The 20,738-nt window shown below is 39.0% G+C and overlaps 2 protein-coding genes across 2 annotated transcripts in view; both read right to left on the bottom strand.

Annotated features, from left to right (window-relative positions):
- Positions 1-123: 123 nt before the first annotated feature.
- On the bottom strand, positions 124-20,723 carry LOC308297717 (lens fiber membrane intrinsic protein-like). The gene is made up of 8 exons (XM_080741272.1): positions 20,663-20,723; positions 11,509-11,541; positions 8,865-8,895; positions 7,512-7,708; positions 6,589-6,726; positions 6,075-6,224; positions 2,776-2,889; positions 124-1,595 (listed from the first exon to the last, which is right to left on the bottom strand). Exons 5-8 carry the CDS (start codon positions 6,707-6,709, stop codon positions 1,459-1,461), a joined length of 522 nt encoding a protein of 173 aa, XP_080597398.1. The 5' UTR covers positions 6,710-6,726; positions 7,512-7,708; positions 8,865-8,895; positions 11,509-11,541; positions 20,663-20,723; the 3' UTR covers positions 124-1,458.
- The window catches only part of LOC308298120 (uncharacterized protein), a gene marked incomplete at its 3' end in the record, with an annotated part of 30,716 nt that continues 17,571 nt past the window's right edge, over positions 7,594-20,738 (bottom strand). The window contains exon 9 of the mRNA XM_080741677.1: positions 7,594-7,708. Within this exon, the coding sequence (XP_080597803.1) occupies positions 7,594-7,708 (115 nt within the window). The remainder of the gene's footprint in view (positions 7,709-20,738) is intronic.

The raw sequence follows: 20,738 nt of genomic DNA on the forward strand, positions 1-20,738 counted from the left end.
AAAGAAAGGGGGAAAAAGAAAAAGAAAAGTGGTTAGGTCCCACCAGGCCATGGTGGGCAGTTAGGCATTAAAGCAATAAGCCAGAAGCCTCGCGTGGCTTATTGCTTTTCTAAAACGGTCACAATATTGCAACATGAATATCATAGCATTGCATTATTTAAAGAAAAAAGTACACTTCTCCGCCACCGCCTAACCTTCCTTGTCCGCCACCAGGAAGAGACATATCCTTGCGTTTACCAGCAGGAACGGGACTTAAGCCAGTGTGTGTTTACAAAGTCACGTCATTCTTTTTGCAAAAAACAAATAGGGAAACAACACTTGTGTTAGATCAGTCTCATGTTAAGAACCATATTCGATCCATAAACATGTTTATTTTCATCCAGATTTAGCTGCTATGTATCACATAAAAAACGCTAGCATAGCAACCTAAGCTAAACAGCCGAGTGGTGCCTGGAGAATAGAGGGCGCTTGTTGCCTTTACAAGCCCCGCCCGGAGCCATTCAGTCACTGTCCTATGCATGCGGGCGGTGCTTAGAAGCACCCGCACGGCAGGATTTGAGAGGAAATCAAACGCTCGCTTCTCTAGTTCAGCCTCACGGCACAGTGGAAAGAAATAACGCACCTGGCTTTGATATAAACTGATTCAAGGTATGGGTTACAGTCTCAGGTATACCATGGCACCCAGTCAATCAGAATCAAGGAATGGAACTAGCCGTTTTAGAATGAGGCATTAGTCATGTCATCGTAGCATGTTATCTAAGTAGCCGAAGGCTAAAACTAAAATGTAAAATGGTGACCGTCCCCTTGGCTTACACCAAAATGAAGCACTAATTTTGGAATTTAATTCTCTACACTTCTCTACAAACTGCCTAAAATGCCAGTTGGCTACAAGCAAACTTGGACATACAAGTACAAATATCGGATATTACTTTTGTATTTTAATTTCACTGTCTATACTTAAACTTGGAACTACAAAATCATAATAAACGCCTGACACATTTGTACCTTTAAGGCTACAGTGTGGTTTAAGTGTATTGAAATTAAAATTAAAAAGTGTATGATTTTTTATGTTATTTCTTGTGAGTACGTGGCCACAACAATAATTGTAATGTTGAATAGGACTCAGACTGGGAAAGCCCAGTACTGCAGGATAAATCGGCATGGTAACATTTCCTCTCTGTAGATATTTGAGTTTCCCGGGTTGGACATTGAATGGGTCCTTTCACCTCCATCAGGCACCCCGGCTGGCCACCCATGTTATAATACTTGCTGGCTATAAAACTATAATACCAAAAAGAGTTTATGAATATTTGGAGACTTAAGCACAACTAATGTGGAAGAGACAATTATTAGGTGGTGGGCAGGACACAGATTTGCAACTGTCATGATTCAGGGCTAGCAAAGGGTCAGCGTGCATCATTTTGTGAAGTCCTCATGGAGGCATTTTAAGGTAAAACATTAAACAGAGGTCAAGGACTCGCGCTGGCCATGGAGTCTGGAAGTCTCTGCCCCGGATGCATCCTGGCCATTGGAATCTCCGTCCTGACGTCCATTCTTCTTTTTCCTTATGCGGTGGGCACACATGGTAAAGATACCTGCAACAGATGTAGGGTGCCGTCGTTCAGTCAAGGTTGTGTGGAAGAATTTCTTAAAGTTTCTACTGCAGGGTAATTCTGCTTCAAATACACTGTTCTAGGGCTCTGTTCACAAAAGGAGGACAAAACTAATACAATTATATAGTGGACCCCAATGCAGACTGGTAGGGGAAACTATTACAACAGTTGTAACAGTAACAGGAGCACAGAACAGGAGACTAGAAAACCACTTAGAGACTATAAACTTTCACACTGTCAAAGGTTATGTGAGTCTCATTGGTAAGGTTGTTTGACAAAATGTTTGACAAACTAACAACATGATGGCAGCGCAAAAAACGTTTCGTAGCATTTTTGCCAGCATTAGTCATAAATGGATACCACCACGAATTAGACCGTGTTCACGATGCATGAAATATACGGAGATAACCTACTGTATTAGTATGACCTATTCCACCCTGGCATCCCCACATATGGAGATAACTGACATACCCAAGTGTGACATCATAGACTCCCTCCTGGAACTCCATATATGGAGATAACCGAAAAATCCAAGCCTGACATCATAACCTGACATCATCAATATCTTTGGGAATGACCGACATCTGGGCTCCATATATGGATATGACTGGCGCACAGTGACATCACAGTGATGACACCAGCAGTGCAGCCAAAGACATAAAGGCATAACGATCTTCGGGTTAACTCAGAGGACACAATGATCCCCAGAGACACTCTTCAAACCTCTCCCAGAGAGCTTACCTAGATCTAGCCAGTGTACCTGGCCTTACAACTCAAGATACTTGGGCGACTGCACAGATCTTCCACCATCTAATACTCCCTTAGTAATCCAAACCGTGCCCCCGACCGTCTTCATTGGCTGGCTGTATTGCTACTGGCTGTATCCTCATCCAGTTACTGTCAAATACAGCTAGTGTGTTATAGGCTACCTATATTATAATACTTGCTGGCTATAATAATACTATAATACAACACGTTTTAATATGAATATTTGGAGACTTAAGCACAAGTAATGTGGAAGAGGCAATTATTAGGTGGTGGGCAGGACACAGATTTGCAACGGTCATGATTCAGGGCTACCAAAGGGTCAGCATGTGTCATTTTGTGAAGTCCTCATGGAGGCATTTTAAGGTAAAACATTAAACAGAGGTCGAGGACTCACCTTGGCCATGGAGTCTGGAAGTCTCTGCCCCGGATGCACCCTGGCCATTGGAATCTCCGTCCTGATGTCCATTCTTCTTTTTCCTTATGCGGTGGGCACACATGGTAAAGATACCTGCAACAGACGTAGGGTGCCGTCGTTCAGTCAAGGATGTTTGGAAGAATTTCTTAAAGTTCTCATTATAATTACTGTTCAAATGTTATTTTCATTTCAGAACTTTGTTTGTGCTGTGGTTAAAACACAACATACAGACACAATACACTGATACACAGGTCACTGTAAAAAGCACTAACTAACATAATACAACTATTACTATACTAATCCATATGGAGAAATTCTCTCTGTATACATAATATACATGATAATGCAACCTATGTGTGTACTAGCATCGGTCCGTCAACAGTCAGGGGAGTCAGTTGAACAGTGCAACATCCTGGCTGTATGGTTTAAGATACTGTATTGTTCCTTGTGTCTTTGTTTCTGGAGTTGTGCTAATATGACAGGGTGCACACATGGGTTCAACAAGGACTAGCCTATAGTTATATTTATATTTTAGATTACATAAGATTCAGCTTTTACAACCTAGCTTTTTCTACTGCAGGATAATTCTGCTTCAAATACACGGTTCTGGTAGGTCTCTGTTCACTAAAAGAGGACATAGTCCTTGGGCCAGACGAGATATTGTTACCGTGAGTTGGCAAAACCTTACCTAAACTAAATTGTTGTTTGGGTCAATATAAGTCAATTTAAATATGATAGCCTTTCCATAGGAGTAGCTTTATATATTATTTTGACATTTTGTTATTTTCCTCAGATTTTCATTCATGCATTTCTTGATATTGGCTCATGTTCAGGACATATTGAAAAGTTTTAAATTATATGTTTGGTATTATTTTTAAGGGGACACTTTTGAGCTTTAATTCAAGCCCTTTTGTGAATATGTATGACAGTATTAGTACAGTGGTCACTGGAGCTCTTCAAAACTTTAATAACACAATTTTTCCCACAATTTCCGCCTAACACCATATAGTTTATTTTAGTTCTGTGGCATCAAGAACCATCCGAGACACAAAACACAACAACTGGAATACAGACATGACCCTAAGGATTCAGGAAACGTATAATTTACCCATAGTATTTCATTCTGGGCACATTATACATTTCCTGAATCCTTAGGGTCTTGTCAGTGTTAGTTGTTGTGTTTTGTGTCTCTGATGTTTCTTGGTGCCACGGAACTAAAAGAAACTATATGGTTTAGGCGGAAATTGTGGGAAAAATTGTGTTATTAAAGTTTTGAAGACCTCAAAATCCACATCAAGCATCTTACTGCTCAGTGCAAGAAACTTAGAAACCTGACGACCGCCCTAGTTAGATCCGCCAAAAAAAAACTACATCGACGACAAAATTGACGAATACAAAAACAAACCACGAGTCCTATGGAAGTTGCTTAACAACCAATTAGGCTTAAAACCTAAAACCATATGCCACAGCATAAACATCAAAACGGACGCCGCTCTCATTTCTGACAAATGTGAAGTGGCTAACCTTTACCACCACAGCCCGTTCACTGGTCGAAAGACTGGTCGCCCCATCTGGGCAGTATGGTGTAAAATTTGTTAAGAAATTCTACAATAAACTGGGCGTCAGAAAAGACAGTTTTAAACTTGCCACAGTGAAAACTGATGAAGTATTTAAGAAATTGAGCGCCCTACCTCAACACAAGGCCACTGGCCTTGATAAAATTCCAGCTAGATTTCTCAGAGATTCAGCCGCCACCATTGCTCCAATCATTACCCACATAATTAACCTTTCCATCGAACAGGGTCATGTCCCACAGGACTTCAAACTAGCAAAAGTAACCCCCCTGCATAAAAAAGGTAGCAAACTAGACCCTGGAAACTACCGTCCCGTTTCCATTCTTAGCTCCATATCCAAAGTCATGGAGAAAATAGTCTATGAACAGATTGCAAGATATCTCGATGAGAATAATCTGATTTACGAGTTCCAATCTGGATTCAGAAAATCTCATTCCACTGACACATGCCTTCTCTATTTGACTGACCAAATCAAACGCGAAGCGGATGACGGCAAATATAGCGGCATGGTCATGATGGACCTCCAGAAGGCATTTGACACCGTAAATCATTCTATTCTGATTGAGAAACTAAAAGCCATCGGTCTTGACAGCACAGCAGTGAGTTGGATGCAATCTTACCTGGTGGGGAGGGAACAGGTGGTGGAGATTAACGGTACCCTGTCCCCCCCCCCCCCTCCCAGTAAGCTGTGGTGTTCCTCAAGGTAGCATACTGGGACCTCTGTTGTTCCTAATATACGTGAACGACATGGCATCTGCTTGTGACTGCAACCTGTTCCTGTTCGCGGATGACTCGGCTCTCCTAGTCTCGGGCAAGGACCACTTGCAGGTTGAAAAGACACTTAACTCTGAACTAAGTAAGATCTGCACATGGCTTAATGACAACAAATTATCAATTCACCTGAGAAAAACTGAGTCCATCCTCTTTGGATCAAATCATAACCTCAAAAAAGTCGATAACTTCACAATCAAAGTGGGTGACAAGGTCATAACACGAAAAAACGAAATCTCTTACTTGATGTATCATTGAAGCTAATCTTTCCAGTGAAAAGATGACTTCTAAAGTAATAAATAAAATCAACCAACAAACTTGTTTCCTACAGAGGATCGCTCCAATGGTCAATTTCAACACACTGAAGACCATAGCTGGTGCAATAATCCAGCCCCTCTTTGACTACGGAGTCCACGTATGGTATCGTGACGCCCCACAAGCCCTGAAAACTAAACTCCAAACAGCCCAAAATAAACTAATTAGGGTCCTGCTTAACCTTCCCTATCAGACTCACCTCACCGCTACTCACCAGTTAAGAGTGGGGTGGCTCAGAGTAGATGACAGAGTACAGCAACTTGCAATGGGCCTGGTGTACAAGATACACTACACCACTATGATACCCAAGTACCTGTCAAAATACTTTATAAGGATGTCCATAATTACAACACCAGAGGCAGCGCCACAGATCACTTTCAACCCAGAGTCAAAACCAACAAAGGGTCAAACTCTTTTTCTGCTATACCACCAAAATGCAGACTGGTATGGTAACAGTAACAACACTAACAGGAGCACAGAACAGGAGACTAGAAAACCACTTAGAGACTATAAACTTTCACATTGGCAAATGTTGTGTGAGTCTCATTGGTAAGGTTGTTTGACAAAATGTTTTATCTTTGGAGAGCAGCATGTCATGTGGGTTCTGTGTGCCCTTACCTGCCAACAAGATCATGAATGAAGCCATCCAGCCTAGCACGTAAGACCAGGAGAAGCTCCAGTGCTCAATAGCCTTCATCATATACGCCATATCCAAGTTGGTACCCGCTATAGCGGTATAGATGACCATACTCACTGCAACAGTAGCAGCTAGGAAATGTGGGAGATCAGGGATACCGGTTAACATTATTAATCATTTAATGTGTGTGTGTGTGTGTGTGTGTGTTGTGTGTGTGTGTGTGTGGTGTGTGTGTGTGTGTGTGTGTGTGTGTGTGTGTTTGTGTGTGTGTGTGTGTGTGTGTGTGTGTGTGTGTGTGTGTTTGTGTGTGTGTGTGTGTGTGTGTGTGTGTGTGTGTACAGTACACAGTACAATCCTCAGTGTTAATTTGTCAGTGTTAATTTGTAGAAATGGACCTTACTTTGAGAAACGACACAGTAAAGGTTCATTTGTACACAGACATAAACACAGTTTTGCTGTGTATACTCTATACTTAACATGTGTGTGAAGACTCACAGGAGAAAAGGAACATTATCCCTGCAGCCTTGGAGGGCTTTGAATTCTGGGCATAAGACTTCATGCCAATGAGGAAGCCAATGACGCATAACACCCCCAACAGGATTAGAATGACGCCCATGGAAATGAGTGCTATTGCTGGGGATGGAGACGGGGGGGGGGGGGGGGGGGGGGGGGGGGTTGGGGGGATAGAACAGGGGTTAATGATTGAATCATAAATAGAAATACCTTTGTTGTTAGCAGACAAGTTAAGTAATTTAAATAAATGTGTTAACATTGAAAAGAGGGCTAACTGTCTACCTAAGTGTTTATAATAGCATACACATGCTAAAGTATTACAAGCTAATGTTCTAAACATCACGTAGGCCTACCTGGCTATTACATGCTCTGTATATCTGCATCTTTGATTTAACCAGTTTGCATACTGTTATGTTTTCTTTTTCTTTTCTTTCTATATCCTCTCTTTTCAAAAATAAATAAATAAATTACAAACGATGGAGCACACACAAAATAAAATAAAAAATACAAAAAGATTCTGATTCAGATTAATTGATTTCTAGGGCCACTGCTGACCTTTTAGGTGCCCTAGCATAACTGGTTTGTGGTGTTCCCCTCATAACATCATAAAACTTCAAGGATGAACACATAGGCCTACAGACCAACATATTGAAAGATAGGGTTTAGGAGAATACATATACAGTATGTCAATACTGCAACATTTGATGTCACATAATCGTCACATGCAACGTCGCTTCAAATGAGTCGTCACCCGTTTGGTGGCATGGGAGTGGAAATGCGTTGGACAGACAGCAGACAGACAGACAGAGAGATTACATGTACACAAGCACGCACAGTCATTTCTAATTTGTGGAATTATAGATAGATGATACAATAGATAGGATTAGAGTAGTAGAGGATTTTACCATACTCGAAAGGTGTTTCTACAGTGAAACATGCTGTGCCTTTGCATCTGATTTCCTTCCATAAGCCCCTGGTATATATGGCTTACCCGCGCTCTTCGTACTGCAACCAGTAGTGGGTCGGAATGCCAACCAACAGCAGGATAACACCAATTAGGGCACATAATAGACCTCCTCCAATGCACATCTTGGTCTTGCGTCTGTCACAGAAGAGAGGTACAAGAGATAGGATGTATCACAAACATGAAATGCATGAGGCACATCAAGCACAATTTTTGAACATGCCATTGTGATGACAACACACAAAACAAGACAACTTTAAAGCCCATAAGATTAGCTAAATGATTTCTACATGAATGTCAGTAATGTTGATATGGAGGAGAAGGAAGGAATCTTCATCAAATTCAAAGAATAGCGGGTGAGAACAGAACGTACTGTACAGTATGAGAAGTAGGTGAGAGGAGGTCATTAAGACTGGGAAACAGTGAATTAAATGAAATGCATTTGATAGGCAAACACCGTACAGGTTTATCTGATCATTGCCAGGATTGTCATTGGATATTATGAACTGTAGTCGCTACCAGGGGAAAGAAAGCATGGTGAATGATTATTATTATAATTATTATTATTAATAATCACTTCAGGGCGCCCGCTGGCCTAGTGGTCAAGGCGCATAGCACATACTAGGCTATGATGCCTGCTGGCGTCGCCGGCAATAATACAAAAAAAAGGCAATAATAATTAAAGGACCTATAGTCAACTTTTTCTTGAAAAAACAGATGCTAAATTAAAATAAAGTTTGAAAATATTTTATAAAAAAATATGCTTCATGTATGTGTTTCTGTTCAAAAATGTCACAAAAAGTGTGAAATGTAATAATAAAATAATGATTTTGGCAATTGTCAGGCTGACACTTTGTTTACATCCTATCAATCCATATAAAAGAATAGACTAGGATGTAAACAAAGTATCGGTCTGACAAAGGCCAAAATTATTATTTTACCATTAGTTTACGCTTTTTGTGGACATTTTGAACAGAAACACATATATGAAGCATATTCTTATATTTTCGAAACATTATTTTTATTTTAGCATCCATTTCAAGAAAACGTTGACTATAGCTCCTTTAAGCTAATTAATCTGGCCGGATTGATTACATTCACCTGTTTGAGTCCCATTGCTGCGCATTCCTCCAAACACAGCTGTTTTAGAACTACTTTGTTTTGAATGTCATTCAGGATGAAGGTCCAGACTGTGTATTAGTCATTGTAAATGTAATCAGCACACTCAAATATGTATCTGAAAACATTATAGGTTAGAATAATAAGCACGTTAACACATCTGTACTAAGCTTACCTTATTTCTTCAGGAATTGCACCCTCTTGATCTTAGGTTTGAGGAGAAGAGTGATAGGGAAAGATAGGGGGAGACAGAGAGAGACAGAGAGAGAGAGAGAGAGAGAGAGAGAGAGAGAGAGAGAGAGAGAGAGAGAGAGGACAGAGAGAGAGAGAGAGAGAGAGAGAGAGACACAGAGAGAGAGAGACAGAGAGAGAGAGAGAGAGAGTCAGAGAGACAGAGAGAGAGAGAAAGAGAGAGAGAGAGAGACAGAGAGAGAGAGAGAGAGAGAGAGAGACAGAGAGAGAGAGAGAGAGAGAGAGAGAGAGAGAGAGAGAGACAGAGAGAGAGAGAGACAGACAGACAGACAGACAGACAGACAGACAGACAGACAGACAGACTAATGAAATCAAAACCAAAACAATATTGAGGTATTGATAGTGCACACCTCCACAGGAGGTATAGTCAGGCGGAAATTCTGAAAATGGCCTTCTATTAGCAGGTTAGAGGCATTTGGGGGTAAAAGTGGAGAACCAGGCCATTTTACATAATTTAGGGGCGCAAAATCTGAAAAAACCTGGTACCAATCAAAATTTTGAGGTTTTTGACCTTCTAATTTGCATAACAAAGTGGCTACCGAATTGTACATTTTGAACTATTTATTCAAGCAATATTTCTCTTTCAAAAAACTTTTCATCATTTTATCATATAATCAGGGTTTTGCGAACACCCAGGACAGCTTGATTCAGTTTATATTTAGATATTTGATATTCATTTTATCAGTCACGCCCCCTTCCTATACAAACCCATTGTAACTTCAAACTCCATTTTAACCATGATAGATTTAATGAAAACACCCGTCCTTTTTTTCTGGTGACTCCTGACGCCCTCCTAATACGTGAGCAGGTCGTGTTCTTTCGATAACTCCTTTCATTTCTTTTTAATAATGTATTTTTTGTATTTGTTTATTTTTCATTTTCCCAAATAATTATTAAAAGAAACTAAAAAGGTTATCGAAAAAACACTGCCTGTTCGTGTATTAAGAGGGGCGTCAGGAGTCACCAGAAAAAAAAGGATGGGTGTTTTCATTGAATCTATGTTTTTTGTGAAATATCCCTTTTAAATAAAAATAAAACATTTTAACCATGATAGATTCTAATACACAAACAGGCAGTGTTCTATCGATAACCTTTTTAGTTTATTTTCTATAATTATTTGGGAAAATGAAAGAAATACAATACAATTAAGAACTTATTAAAGATAAATGAAAAAATGTTATTGACAAAACATAACCTGCTCACGTATTAGGAGCATATCAGGAGTCACCAGAAAAAAGGACGGGTGTTCTCATTAAATCTATCATGGTTAAAATGGAGTCTGAAGTTACAATGGGTTTGTATAGGAAGGGGGCGTGTCTGATAAAATGAATATCAAATATCTAATCTAAACTGAATCAAACAACTCAAAAACTGTCCTGGGTGTTCCCAAAAGCTTGATTAGAAGATAAAATTACTAAAGGTTTTTTGAAAGTGAAATATCCCTTGAAGAAATAGTTTACTGTAAAATTGACAATTCTGCAGCTAATTTGTTATGCAAATTAGAAGGTCAAAAATTCAAAATTTTGCTTGGTAACCATTTTTTTCAGATTCAGCACCCTTGAATTGTGTAAAATAGACTGGTTCCCAACTTTTACCCCAAAATGCTCTAACAATCACATTTTTCAGAAATTCCACTATAGTGTGTGTGTGTGTGTGTGTGTGTGTGTGTGTGTGTGTGTGTGTGTGTGTGTGTGTGTGTGTGTGTGTGCGCGTGCATGCGCGTGCGTGCGTGCATACGTTTCCAGGGGGGGGGGGGGAAATAAAAAGTTACTTTTAAATATAAATCCATGAATGTCTCTTTGTCTATCTGTGCTGGTTATTATGTTGTAAAATTACAGTAGAATAACTACAAATGCAAACTTTTACAGAATGGTCACTTTAACAAGGTATTATAATTATATTCTCCACACTTTTATTCTCCCTATCTTGACAAAATGGTATATTCCCAGGTTCCGTAGGTCAGATGCACAGGTGCAATGCATTATTGTTAATTGTGGCACATTTACTAACATAGTTGCACTTGAACAACCGTTCCAGGCTGCCATATCCAGCCCAAGAAACCTTAGAAACTGCAAAAAAATAAAATGTACTGATTAAAATGTATCATGCCCCTGTTGCTAAGGTATGGCATCATGACTGGTGATAACACACCAGCCATGTTGCCATATCTTAGCTTTTTTCTGAACTGACGCCACTGTGTGTGTGTGTGTGTGTGTGTGTGTGTGTGTGTGTGTGTGTGTGTGTGTGTGTGTGTGTGTATATATATATATATATCATGTATTTAAGTATATAGTATACACAGTATACATCTGGCTGCTATGCTCACACACCTTTATATATTATCTCAGGTACCATGTGTAAATGTAGATCATTTCTTCTTTCGTCTAGTTTTTTGTTACCCCCTTGCCCCTCTTCCCCCCTATCTTTCTCCTATAAAAATGATAATATGATGGGAACTCGGCACAAAAACTAATTTCACACGTGTTTTACTTATGTAGACCAGTGATGTGACAATAAAGCGTGCTTTAATTAACTTCTGCTCATAGTGGGAAGTGAAGTTGGCATACCTGGTTCCCAGTTTATCCTCTCATTGTCTGCACCTATGTTGGAGAGAGAGAGAGAGAGAGAGAGAGAGTGTGTGAGAGTGTGTGAGTTAGGGTGAGTCCCCCCGCCCTATAAATGAAGCATTGACGTGCACATATTATTCAAAATGGTGGGAGATCTAAAGGTCAGAGGTCAAAAGTCAGAGTGGCAAAGTTGTTCGGCATGAGGATGTGTGTATTGAGGTTTAATGGCTGAAACTCGAACAGGGCATGAGTTATACCTCAACATTATTCAAAGTTAGCATTCTCAATTGAGTGTGCTATAGCGGCACCATTGGCCTAAGGTTGAGATCCAGTTTCATTTCTTGGCCATTTTCCATGACCCTCTACCATCATTACAGCAAGTTTCAAAAAAAGTGATTGATTGGATAGTTAGGTCACAACTACAACAACAACAAAAATAAATATAGCTGCAAGCAGCGATAAAGTGGCCAAGCCAGAAAAAGCAGGAAAGCAAAAAAGCATCAAGGGAAAGCAAAGAAGAAATCTAAGTAAAACTAGAAGAAGTGTTCTTCCAAACAGGTCTCCGGCAGGTAATGTGTGTGTTTTTTTTTTGCCTACTGGTGACTCTATAATAGGCCAAAGTGAAAAGGGCCGTGCGTTCTTGGGCCTTTCACGGCAATCGGACGCTGCATGCGGGATTTGAGGCATTTTGTTTAAAAAATGGGTTTTGCTAAAGTTGTACCCGCTGGTGGTGCTATAACAGGCCAATGTGAGAAGGGTGGCATCTGTTCCTTGGCCTAGTGGGAATGTGTGTGCAAAATCTCACACACAAAGCAGGCTGTGTTCATGATTTGAGACATGTGTTCAAAAAGGAGCAATCCTGCAAACCTTGGAATTCTATGTTAGCCAATTAGATATTATGATATCGGACAAATCCGTCATGATTACATCACTGTAGAGATACTGTGTACTGATTTGTGTGATTTTCGGATAAAATCTGAAGGAGTAATATCGAAGAATGGGTTTTACATACTGATAAGTCGGCCTTCTGGTATAAATGGCAGATGTGAGAAATGCAGGTCACAGGTTTTTCCTTGGCCTCTGGGAAGTGTGCATACAAAGTTTTAAACTAATCGGTGGAGTTAGGTATTAGGTAAAAGCACAAATTGGCCTCTACATAACATGTATGCAAAAGACTGTATATGCAACAGACATAAAATACTATGATACTATTCACCTGGACAGTTTATGATGCTATACATAGTAAGAAAGTAAGCCTTGCCGAGCCATATATGACTCGGCCGAGCCATGAGTCTCATAGGGCAGGAGCCTCTCTCCTGTTTTTGTAGCGTGAGGCAGCTTGATGTATAGTACACCCGCTGGACATGACGCTAGTATGTCGCAGGGACTTACCCCCAATCCAACCCTTGATGCTGAGTGCCAAGCAAAGAGGCACTGGGTCCCATTTTTTAGAGTCTTTGGTATGACCCGATCGGAGTTTGAACCCCGATCTCCCAGTCTCAGGGCAGACACTCAATCCACTAGGCCACTGAGCTGGTACATGATATCATTGCAATCCTTGGCCATCACAACATAGGTGTAGACATCACAGTTTGTATTATAATGCCTGGTTCAGGAGTTATGATGCAAAATACATTATTTAGTAATGGCGGATATTAAAATACGCATCAAGGAGGGGCATTTTTGGGAAGGCTCAATATCAGACATTGTTCAAGGACCCAAACTGCACAAGTCTACCAAATTTCATTTATACTTATATCAACCGCAGGTGGGATTTGATCCAACAACCTTCTGCGTGAAAGGCAAATGCCCTGAACACTAAACTAGACAGCCACAGATTCTGTCAATCATGTTTGTTAAAAAAAGAAAAAAAAAAGTTATAGTGCCTTGATTTTATTGAATTTATTTTTTTCATATTTTGGAGGCGTGGGGTGAAATCAATCTGAGTAAATGTAATCTGAGTATTTCTGACATTTTCGAGTGATCATATTTTCTTTCACTAAGAACAGAAAAATAATGGCCGGTAGAGAAGGGCTCATTTTAAACATGAACGTGATCCGGAGTTAGATCAGACGTGTCAACATTAAAGAGTTTGACACAAAGATATAAAGAGCTAGATGCCTCGTTTGCCTCTGTAGTTAATTGGAGCGATGTGCAAAAGTTCTAGTCCGGACTTCCTGAAAAAACTAAGGGAACGCTGTCAGTCAAAGTGACTACTGGCTAATCACAATTGGCCAGTAGTCACTGGACCTGGATTACATACATGTGCTTTAGTTGCACAGTGCATATAATTGAGAAGCTCCCAGGAATTGTGTAAATTCAATTCAACAGAGCCAGTTCAGATGTTGCCCTGCTCAGCTGTTCTTATAGGCTACATACGTAAAGACCAGCCCCTACTTGCCTCTGATTAGCTTACCGACTTCCGTATGTGTGACGCACGCGGAAGCAATGAACACGGAAACGACGAAGATTCCCTTAGTTCAGGGGTGGGCAACTTTGACGATGGAGAGGGCACTACATTTTCACATTCACTCCAGAGGGCCACAATACATAGCAAAAATAGCCAATCTACAAGCTCAAAACACGTCGCAGGGCAACGCATTTTGAGCTTGTAGATCGTTTTGAATTGGAATCCCGAAAAGTACCTTTTTTTTTTTCTTCTTTTGTTTTACAATTTCAAATGCATTTATATGTTCTTATGTCAACTTTATGAACTTATATACAAATTGTCCCTATGGATCATTGGACAAAAAAAAAATACAATAACATTTTAATAGTAGTCATTAAGCTACTAATATAGACTGAAGTAATTAAAGCTGGTCATTTTTTCCATGTTTGGAATTGTAACAGCTGAAATCAATAATATATCTGTCCTCCAATATTAACCTGCGGGCCGCATTAAGTGAAGGTGGGGGCCGCATGTGGCCCCTGGGCTGCCAGTTGCCCATGTATGCCTTAGTTGCTCATTGCATACGCCCCCCAGCCGAAGGAGGCGTCTACCTTTCTATGTCTATGGTTTGACATACCCACATGCCATGGGGATCCAGGATGTTAACATCAACTCAACCGGACGTGGGGTTTGAACTCACAACCTTCTGTATATCAGGCACAGGCACTAGCCTCTACACTACGGCAGTCACACATAATTGACCAGTCATTTAAAAAAAAGGTTTCATGTAATGTACTTAGTCGGTGGGATTTCAGAAAAAAGGCCTTCTATAAGGAGGTTAGAGGCATTTGGGGGTAAAAGTGGGGTACCTGGCCATTTTACATAATTCAAGGGTGCTGAATCTGAAAAACCGGGTACCCAAGCAAAATTCCAAGTTTTTAACCTTCTTATTTGCATATCAAAATGGCTGCAGATTTTGCACTATTTGTGGGCTCGCCAGTACCTGGCGAGCACACTTTAGATATTGTCATTATTTATTTATTAAGTGTGCCTGCTATGCAATAGCAAAACACTTATTGTAATCCGCCATACTTAAGTCATTAATTAAGTCATTAAGTCTTTCGCCACGAATTTCTGCACGTAATAACTGCCGCACAATTAACGCCACCACCGCAATATATACATCAAAACGTGCGGCTCGGCCGGGAATGGTGTGCTATTACTTTTCTTTCCGATCCGCGTTACCATTGCGACGTAATTCGCAAAAAACGACGCCAAAAAACCCCATTGACTTAGAATGGGGGAAACTTCGGCACGTAATAACTGCCGCACGATTTACGCCACCCCCGCAATATATACATCAAAATGTGCGGCTCGGCCGGGAATGGTGTGCTATTACTTTTCTTTCCGATCCGCGTTACGATTGCGATGTAATTCGCAAAAAACGACGCCCAATAACTCCATTGACTTTGAATGGGGGACTCCGAAAAAAACCCAGAAACTTTGGCGCCACATAACTCTGCCACTTTTGCCTAGCAACGTCATTTAAAATGTAAAATGCTCACACAACTTTGGTCTTTTTCCGACCAATAGGGATGAGCTGTAATTAATTAAGCCCCGCCCCCTCTATGCCCTTCACCAAACAGGAAGTGCCTCTATAACTCATGAACCGTTTGTCGTACAGACTCGCGGCTGGTGTCATACCTATTCTTTTTTTCTCAAATTTTTTTTTTCTCAAAATTTTTTTTTTCTCAAAATTTTTTTTTTCTCAAAATTTTTTTCTCAAAATTTTTTTTCTCAATTTTTTTTTTCTCAAAAATTTTTTTTCTCAATTTTTTTTTCTCAAATTTTTTTTTTCTCAAATTTTTTTTTTCTCAATTTTTTTTTCTCAAAATTTTTTTTTCTCAAATTTTTTTTTTCTCAAAAAAATTTTTCTCAAATTTTTTTTTTCTCAAAAATTTTTTTCTTCAAAATTTTTTTTCTCAAATTTTTTTTTTCTCAAAAATTTTTTTTTTCTCAATTTTTTTTTCTCAAAATTTTTTTTTTCTCAAAATTTATTTTTCTCAAAATGTTTTTTTCTCAAATTTATTTTTTCTCAAAAAATCTTTTCTCAAATTTTTTTTTTCTCAAAAATTTTTTTTCTCAATTTTTTTTTCTCAAATTTTTTTTTTCTCAAACAAATTTTTTCTCAATTTTTTTCTCAAAAAATTTTTTTCTCAAATTTTTTTTTCTCAAAATGTTTTTTCTCAAAATTTTTTTTTCTCAAAAATGTTTTTTCTCAATTTTTTTTTCTCAACATTTTTTTTTCTCAAATTTTTTTTTCTCAAAAAATTTTTTTTTCTCACATTTTTTTTATCAAAATTTATTTTTCTCAAAAAAGTTTTTTCTCACAAAACAATTTTTTCTCAAAAAACTGTCGTTAAAGTGCGACCCGTGATAACGGCCAAAAATGCTCCAAAACGCCACTAATTAGTCGAAATGGCTGACTTCCTGTTTGGTTTCTGATTGGCTGCTGGCCTTGTGACGTGGGTAGAGCTGCGAGGGCCCGGTCATCGCTGCTTGCAGCTTTAATTCATTAATCGTCCATGACCTTAATTGGGGCCTATTTCGCCAAACAGGAAGTGCCCCTCACCAAACAGGAAGTGACCCTTGATCTCTTGAACCGTTTGTCATACAGACACGCGGGTTGCGTCAAATGAAATAACGCTAATGCTAACACCAACCGCTACACAGACTTGCACCGCTTGCACAGACTTAGCGAGCTGCAGGCACACTTAAAATTTCTTAGAAATTTTCTCTTCTAGTTTATTTATCTAGTAAGTAGACGGGAACTTCGGTTCCTTTCTACTCCTACATACTTAGTGAGAAAATGAAAATAAAAACATCAATGTGTTCAGCTTACAGTGGCGACGTGTGCTATTACTTTTTACAGCAATCGGCCAAATGGTGGCGCTGTAGGAAGCCTTCGAAAGTGCGAACTTTGAACAGGTATAGCTCATGCTGTGTTATACATACAGCCATGAAACCTGTATACACTTATGCGTCTCCTCATGCCGAACAACTTTTACCCTCTAACTTTTGACCTCTGACCTTTAGGTCTCCCACAATTCGGAATTATATGAAAAACAGTAAAAATCTATCTCCTCCTGGGATTTTCGCGTCAAGTGCACAAAACCTTTTTCACATGAACTTTGAACCTATACCTATACAGTCTATGTGGTGAGAAGTTTGTACGTTAAACCATTAATTTTTAATAATTCAATTCATATTGCGGTTTTATGCAAATTATTCTTCGGCCTCTAAATCAAACATGCAAAGTGTTACGTTCATGGCATTTGGCAAACATGTAGAGGTTTAGTCCAAATATCACTGAAACCAATTTTATTCCAATCGGCCAAAGGGGGGCGCTATACGAAGCGTTTGAAAATTCAAACTTTAAACGGGCATAAGTCTTGACTCGTTTCGTTTGAAGACATGCAACTTGTTACACGCGTGCTTTGACTCAAGCGGAAGACATCTGTGTCGTTGTTAAGTAAGCTCCGCCCTTAGATTTTCCGCCAATTTGAGCAGTTTGTAAAACGCGTAAACCCGCTTTTATTCTGAAATTTTCGCGTCACATGCACAAAACTTTTTTTACGTGAACTTTGGACCGATATCTAAAGATCTGTCAGATCGGATTTCTTTAAAATTGAAACATGCTTTTTTAAATAATTCAATGAATATTGCATTTTTATGCAAATTATTCTTCTGCCTCTAAATCATACATACAAAGTAGCATGTTCATGGCATTTGGCAAAGATGTAGAGTGTTATTCCAAATATCACTAAAACTAATCATACCCCAATTGGCCAAAGGGGGGCGCTATATCATTTTGAGCAGTTTGTGAAACGCTTAAAACCGTTTTTATTCTAGGATTTCTTTTTAGCAATTTGCATGAAACATTCTACACGCAATCTAAGGACCTTTATCTAACATGCCTATGAAGTGCATACAATAAAATAATAAAATAATAATAATAAATATAGCTGCAAGCAGCGATAAAGTGTCCAAAGCCAAAAACACCTCAAATCATGAACACAGCCTGGGATGTGCGTGAAATCTTGCAAGCACATTCCCAATAGGTCAAGGAACAGATACCAACCTTCTCACATTGGCCTGTTATAGCGCCACCAGCGGGTCAACTTTTGCACAACACATTTTTGGAACAAAATGGACCAATCTTTGACGTCAGTAACGTCAAAGAGAGCACTGCCTGCGATCTTGACATTTTGTGCTTTTATAGCCATTGTTTTCTGGCTTGAAGCGAGCCCACAATTGTTTCGAAGGAACAATATTTTTCTAGTTCTTCAATAACTCTATAACAAAGCATGCAAAAGTGACAAATACAATGTACATATCTATGTTCTGAGGGTTAGACAATGTGTGTAAAGTTTTTTAAATGTAATTAGTGGTAAGCTTACTCCTAAATATGAAAATTAGAGGCCACCATTAACGAAAACAGTTTAGTACTCAAAGGGGTCATACGCATCCTCCTGATTTAATTTTCTTTCTTACGTATCTGTATTTTTGGCATCATTAGGACATCTAGAATACAGATTTAGATGACAGTTAGTTTGATTCAATATATCAGATATTTGATTTTGATCAATTTGACCAGGAGTGGTATATTAGTGGTATACTTCCGTCTCCTATAACTCGGCCCATGAACCACTCACCATCTTGGTTCACACATCCAATAGTTCAAGGGGACCAGTCCCAGGTGTCAATACCAGTTTTGTAGCAGTAACTCATTCTAGGGGTGAGTTGAACAAGGCAGAAATCGCCATGACACTATTTATGGAATGTCACTCCATTCACTTCCATGTGTTTTGGGTCACCAGGGGTCAAATGGATATCCTACTTTACCCAGTACTTTTACTGTACATGTGATCATATACTTTTGTATTTTAGATGTGCTATGAATGCCAAATATACTTATAAGTAGAAAAGAAAGAAAAATAGGGCAAGTGTGTGGACCCTTTTGAGTACTAAACAGTTTTCTGTAATGTTGGCCACTAATTTGCATATTTTGGAATAGACTTAACCCTAATTACATTAAAAAATCCTTAATCACATTGTCTGACATTCAGAACATAGATATGGACACTTTATTTGTCAGTTTTGCTTGCTATTGAAAGGGATATTTCACTTAAATAAAAAATAAAACATTTTAACCATGATAGATTAAATGAAAACACCTATAATTTTTTTCTGATGACTCCTGACGCCCTCCCAAAACACAAACAGGTATTGTTTTTTCGATTACTTTCTTCGTTTATTTTTTATAATTCTTGGGGGTAATTAAAAAAAAAACATAATTCAATAAAAAATGTATTAAAAATAATCTAAAAGAGTTATCGACAAAACACAACATGCTCAGGTATTAGGAGGGCGTCAGGAGTCACCAGAAAAAAGGACGGGTGTTTTCATTAAATCTATCATGGTTAAAATGGAGTTACAATGGGTTTGTATAGGAAGGGGGGCGTGTCTGATAAAATGGATATCAAATGTCTAAATCTAAACTGAATCAAGCAACTCAAAAACTGTCTTGGGTGTTCCCAAAAGCCTGGTTATACGAATACCCCAAAAAATGTGAAAGATAAAAATCCCTTGAATAAATAGTACAAAATGTACAATTCGGAAGCCACTTTGTTATGCAAATTAGAAGGTCAAAAACTCAAACCTTTGCTTGGGTACCCGTTTTTTTCTGATTCAGCACCCTTGAATTGTGTAAAATAGCCTGGTACCCCACTTTTACCCCCAAATGCCTCTAACAATCACATTTTTCTGAAATCCCACTCGTCTATGGGTGCCTTCTTTCAAAATGATATAGCGAGTAGGCCAATTGGGGTAAGATTGGTTTCAGTGATATTTGGACTAACCCTCTACAGTAGTTCATCATGAAAATTTGACTTTGCATGTAGGCTGAAAAATATTTTAAAAAATTATTAAAAAAGAATGTTTCAATTTAAAAAGAAAATCCGATCTGACAGATCTCTAGATATTGGTCTAAAGTTCATGAAAAAAAAACGTTCTTTGCACGTGACACAAAAATTCCAGAATAAAAGCGGGTTTAAGCGTTTTACAAACTGCATTTGCATAAAGCTGCAATATTCAGTGAATTATTAAAAAATAATGTTTCACTTTAAAGAAAATCCGACCAGACAGTTTGACCGTATTGGTCCAAAGTTTATGTAAAAAAGGTTTTGCGCACGTGACGCAAAAATCCCAGGAGGAGATAGATTTTTTACAGTTTTTCATATAATTCAAAATGGTGGGAGAACTAAAGGTCAGAGGTCAAAAGTCAGAGTGTAAAAGTTGTTCGGCATGAGGAGACGCATAAGTGTATACAGGTTTCATGGCTGTACCTCAAACAGAGCATGAGCTATACCTGTTCAAAGTTAGCATTTTCAAAGGCTTCCTACAGCGCCACCCTTTTGCTGATTGTTGCGAGCTTTGTGTTTTAGCCGTTTGGCATAGTCCTCTGCCATACTGCCGAGTTTCGTAAAAAGCGACTGCACGGTCAAGCCACAGGAGAAAAAGTGGCGGAAGATGAAGTACAATATCAATGAGTGGCCTTTGCCACTGCGTGGGTAATACGGGTAACAATAAGGGTAATAATAGTAAGGGTAATAATAATAATAAAACTAACAAAAACAAAAGGGGTCCTCCGCACTACGTGCTTGGCCCACTAATATGTAAATTACTAATACATCTGTATCTTACCAGGTGTCTCAGGCAGTCGTTTAAGAGCATTGTACAAGGCTGCTCTAACATCTGTCCCCCCTTCATCTAGCAGTGA

The sequence above is a fragment of the Nannobrachium achirus genome, assembly GCF_963921795.1.
Source record: "Nannobrachium achirus genome assembly, chromosome: 14".
NCBI classification, from domain to species: domain Eukaryota; kingdom Metazoa; phylum Chordata; class Actinopteri; order Myctophiformes; family Myctophidae; genus Nannobrachium; species Nannobrachium achirus.

What these genes read in the sequence shown, in the direction of transcription:
- LOC308297717 (XM_080741272.1), bottom strand. Translation starts at nt 6,709, where the DNA reads ATGGGCGTCATTCTAATCCTGTTGGGGGTGTTATGCGTCATTGGCTTC. An exon ending in GATAATGTTCCTTTTCTCCT is followed by an intron (nt 6,225 to 6,588) that starts GTGAGTCTTCAC and finishes CACATTTCCTAG; the next exon opens with CTGCTACTGTTGCAGTGAGT. An exon ending in ATTCATGATCTTGTTGGCAG is followed by an intron (nt 2,890 to 6,074) that starts GTAAGGGCACAC and finishes CGTCTGTTGCAG; the next exon opens with GTATCTTTACCATGTGTGCC.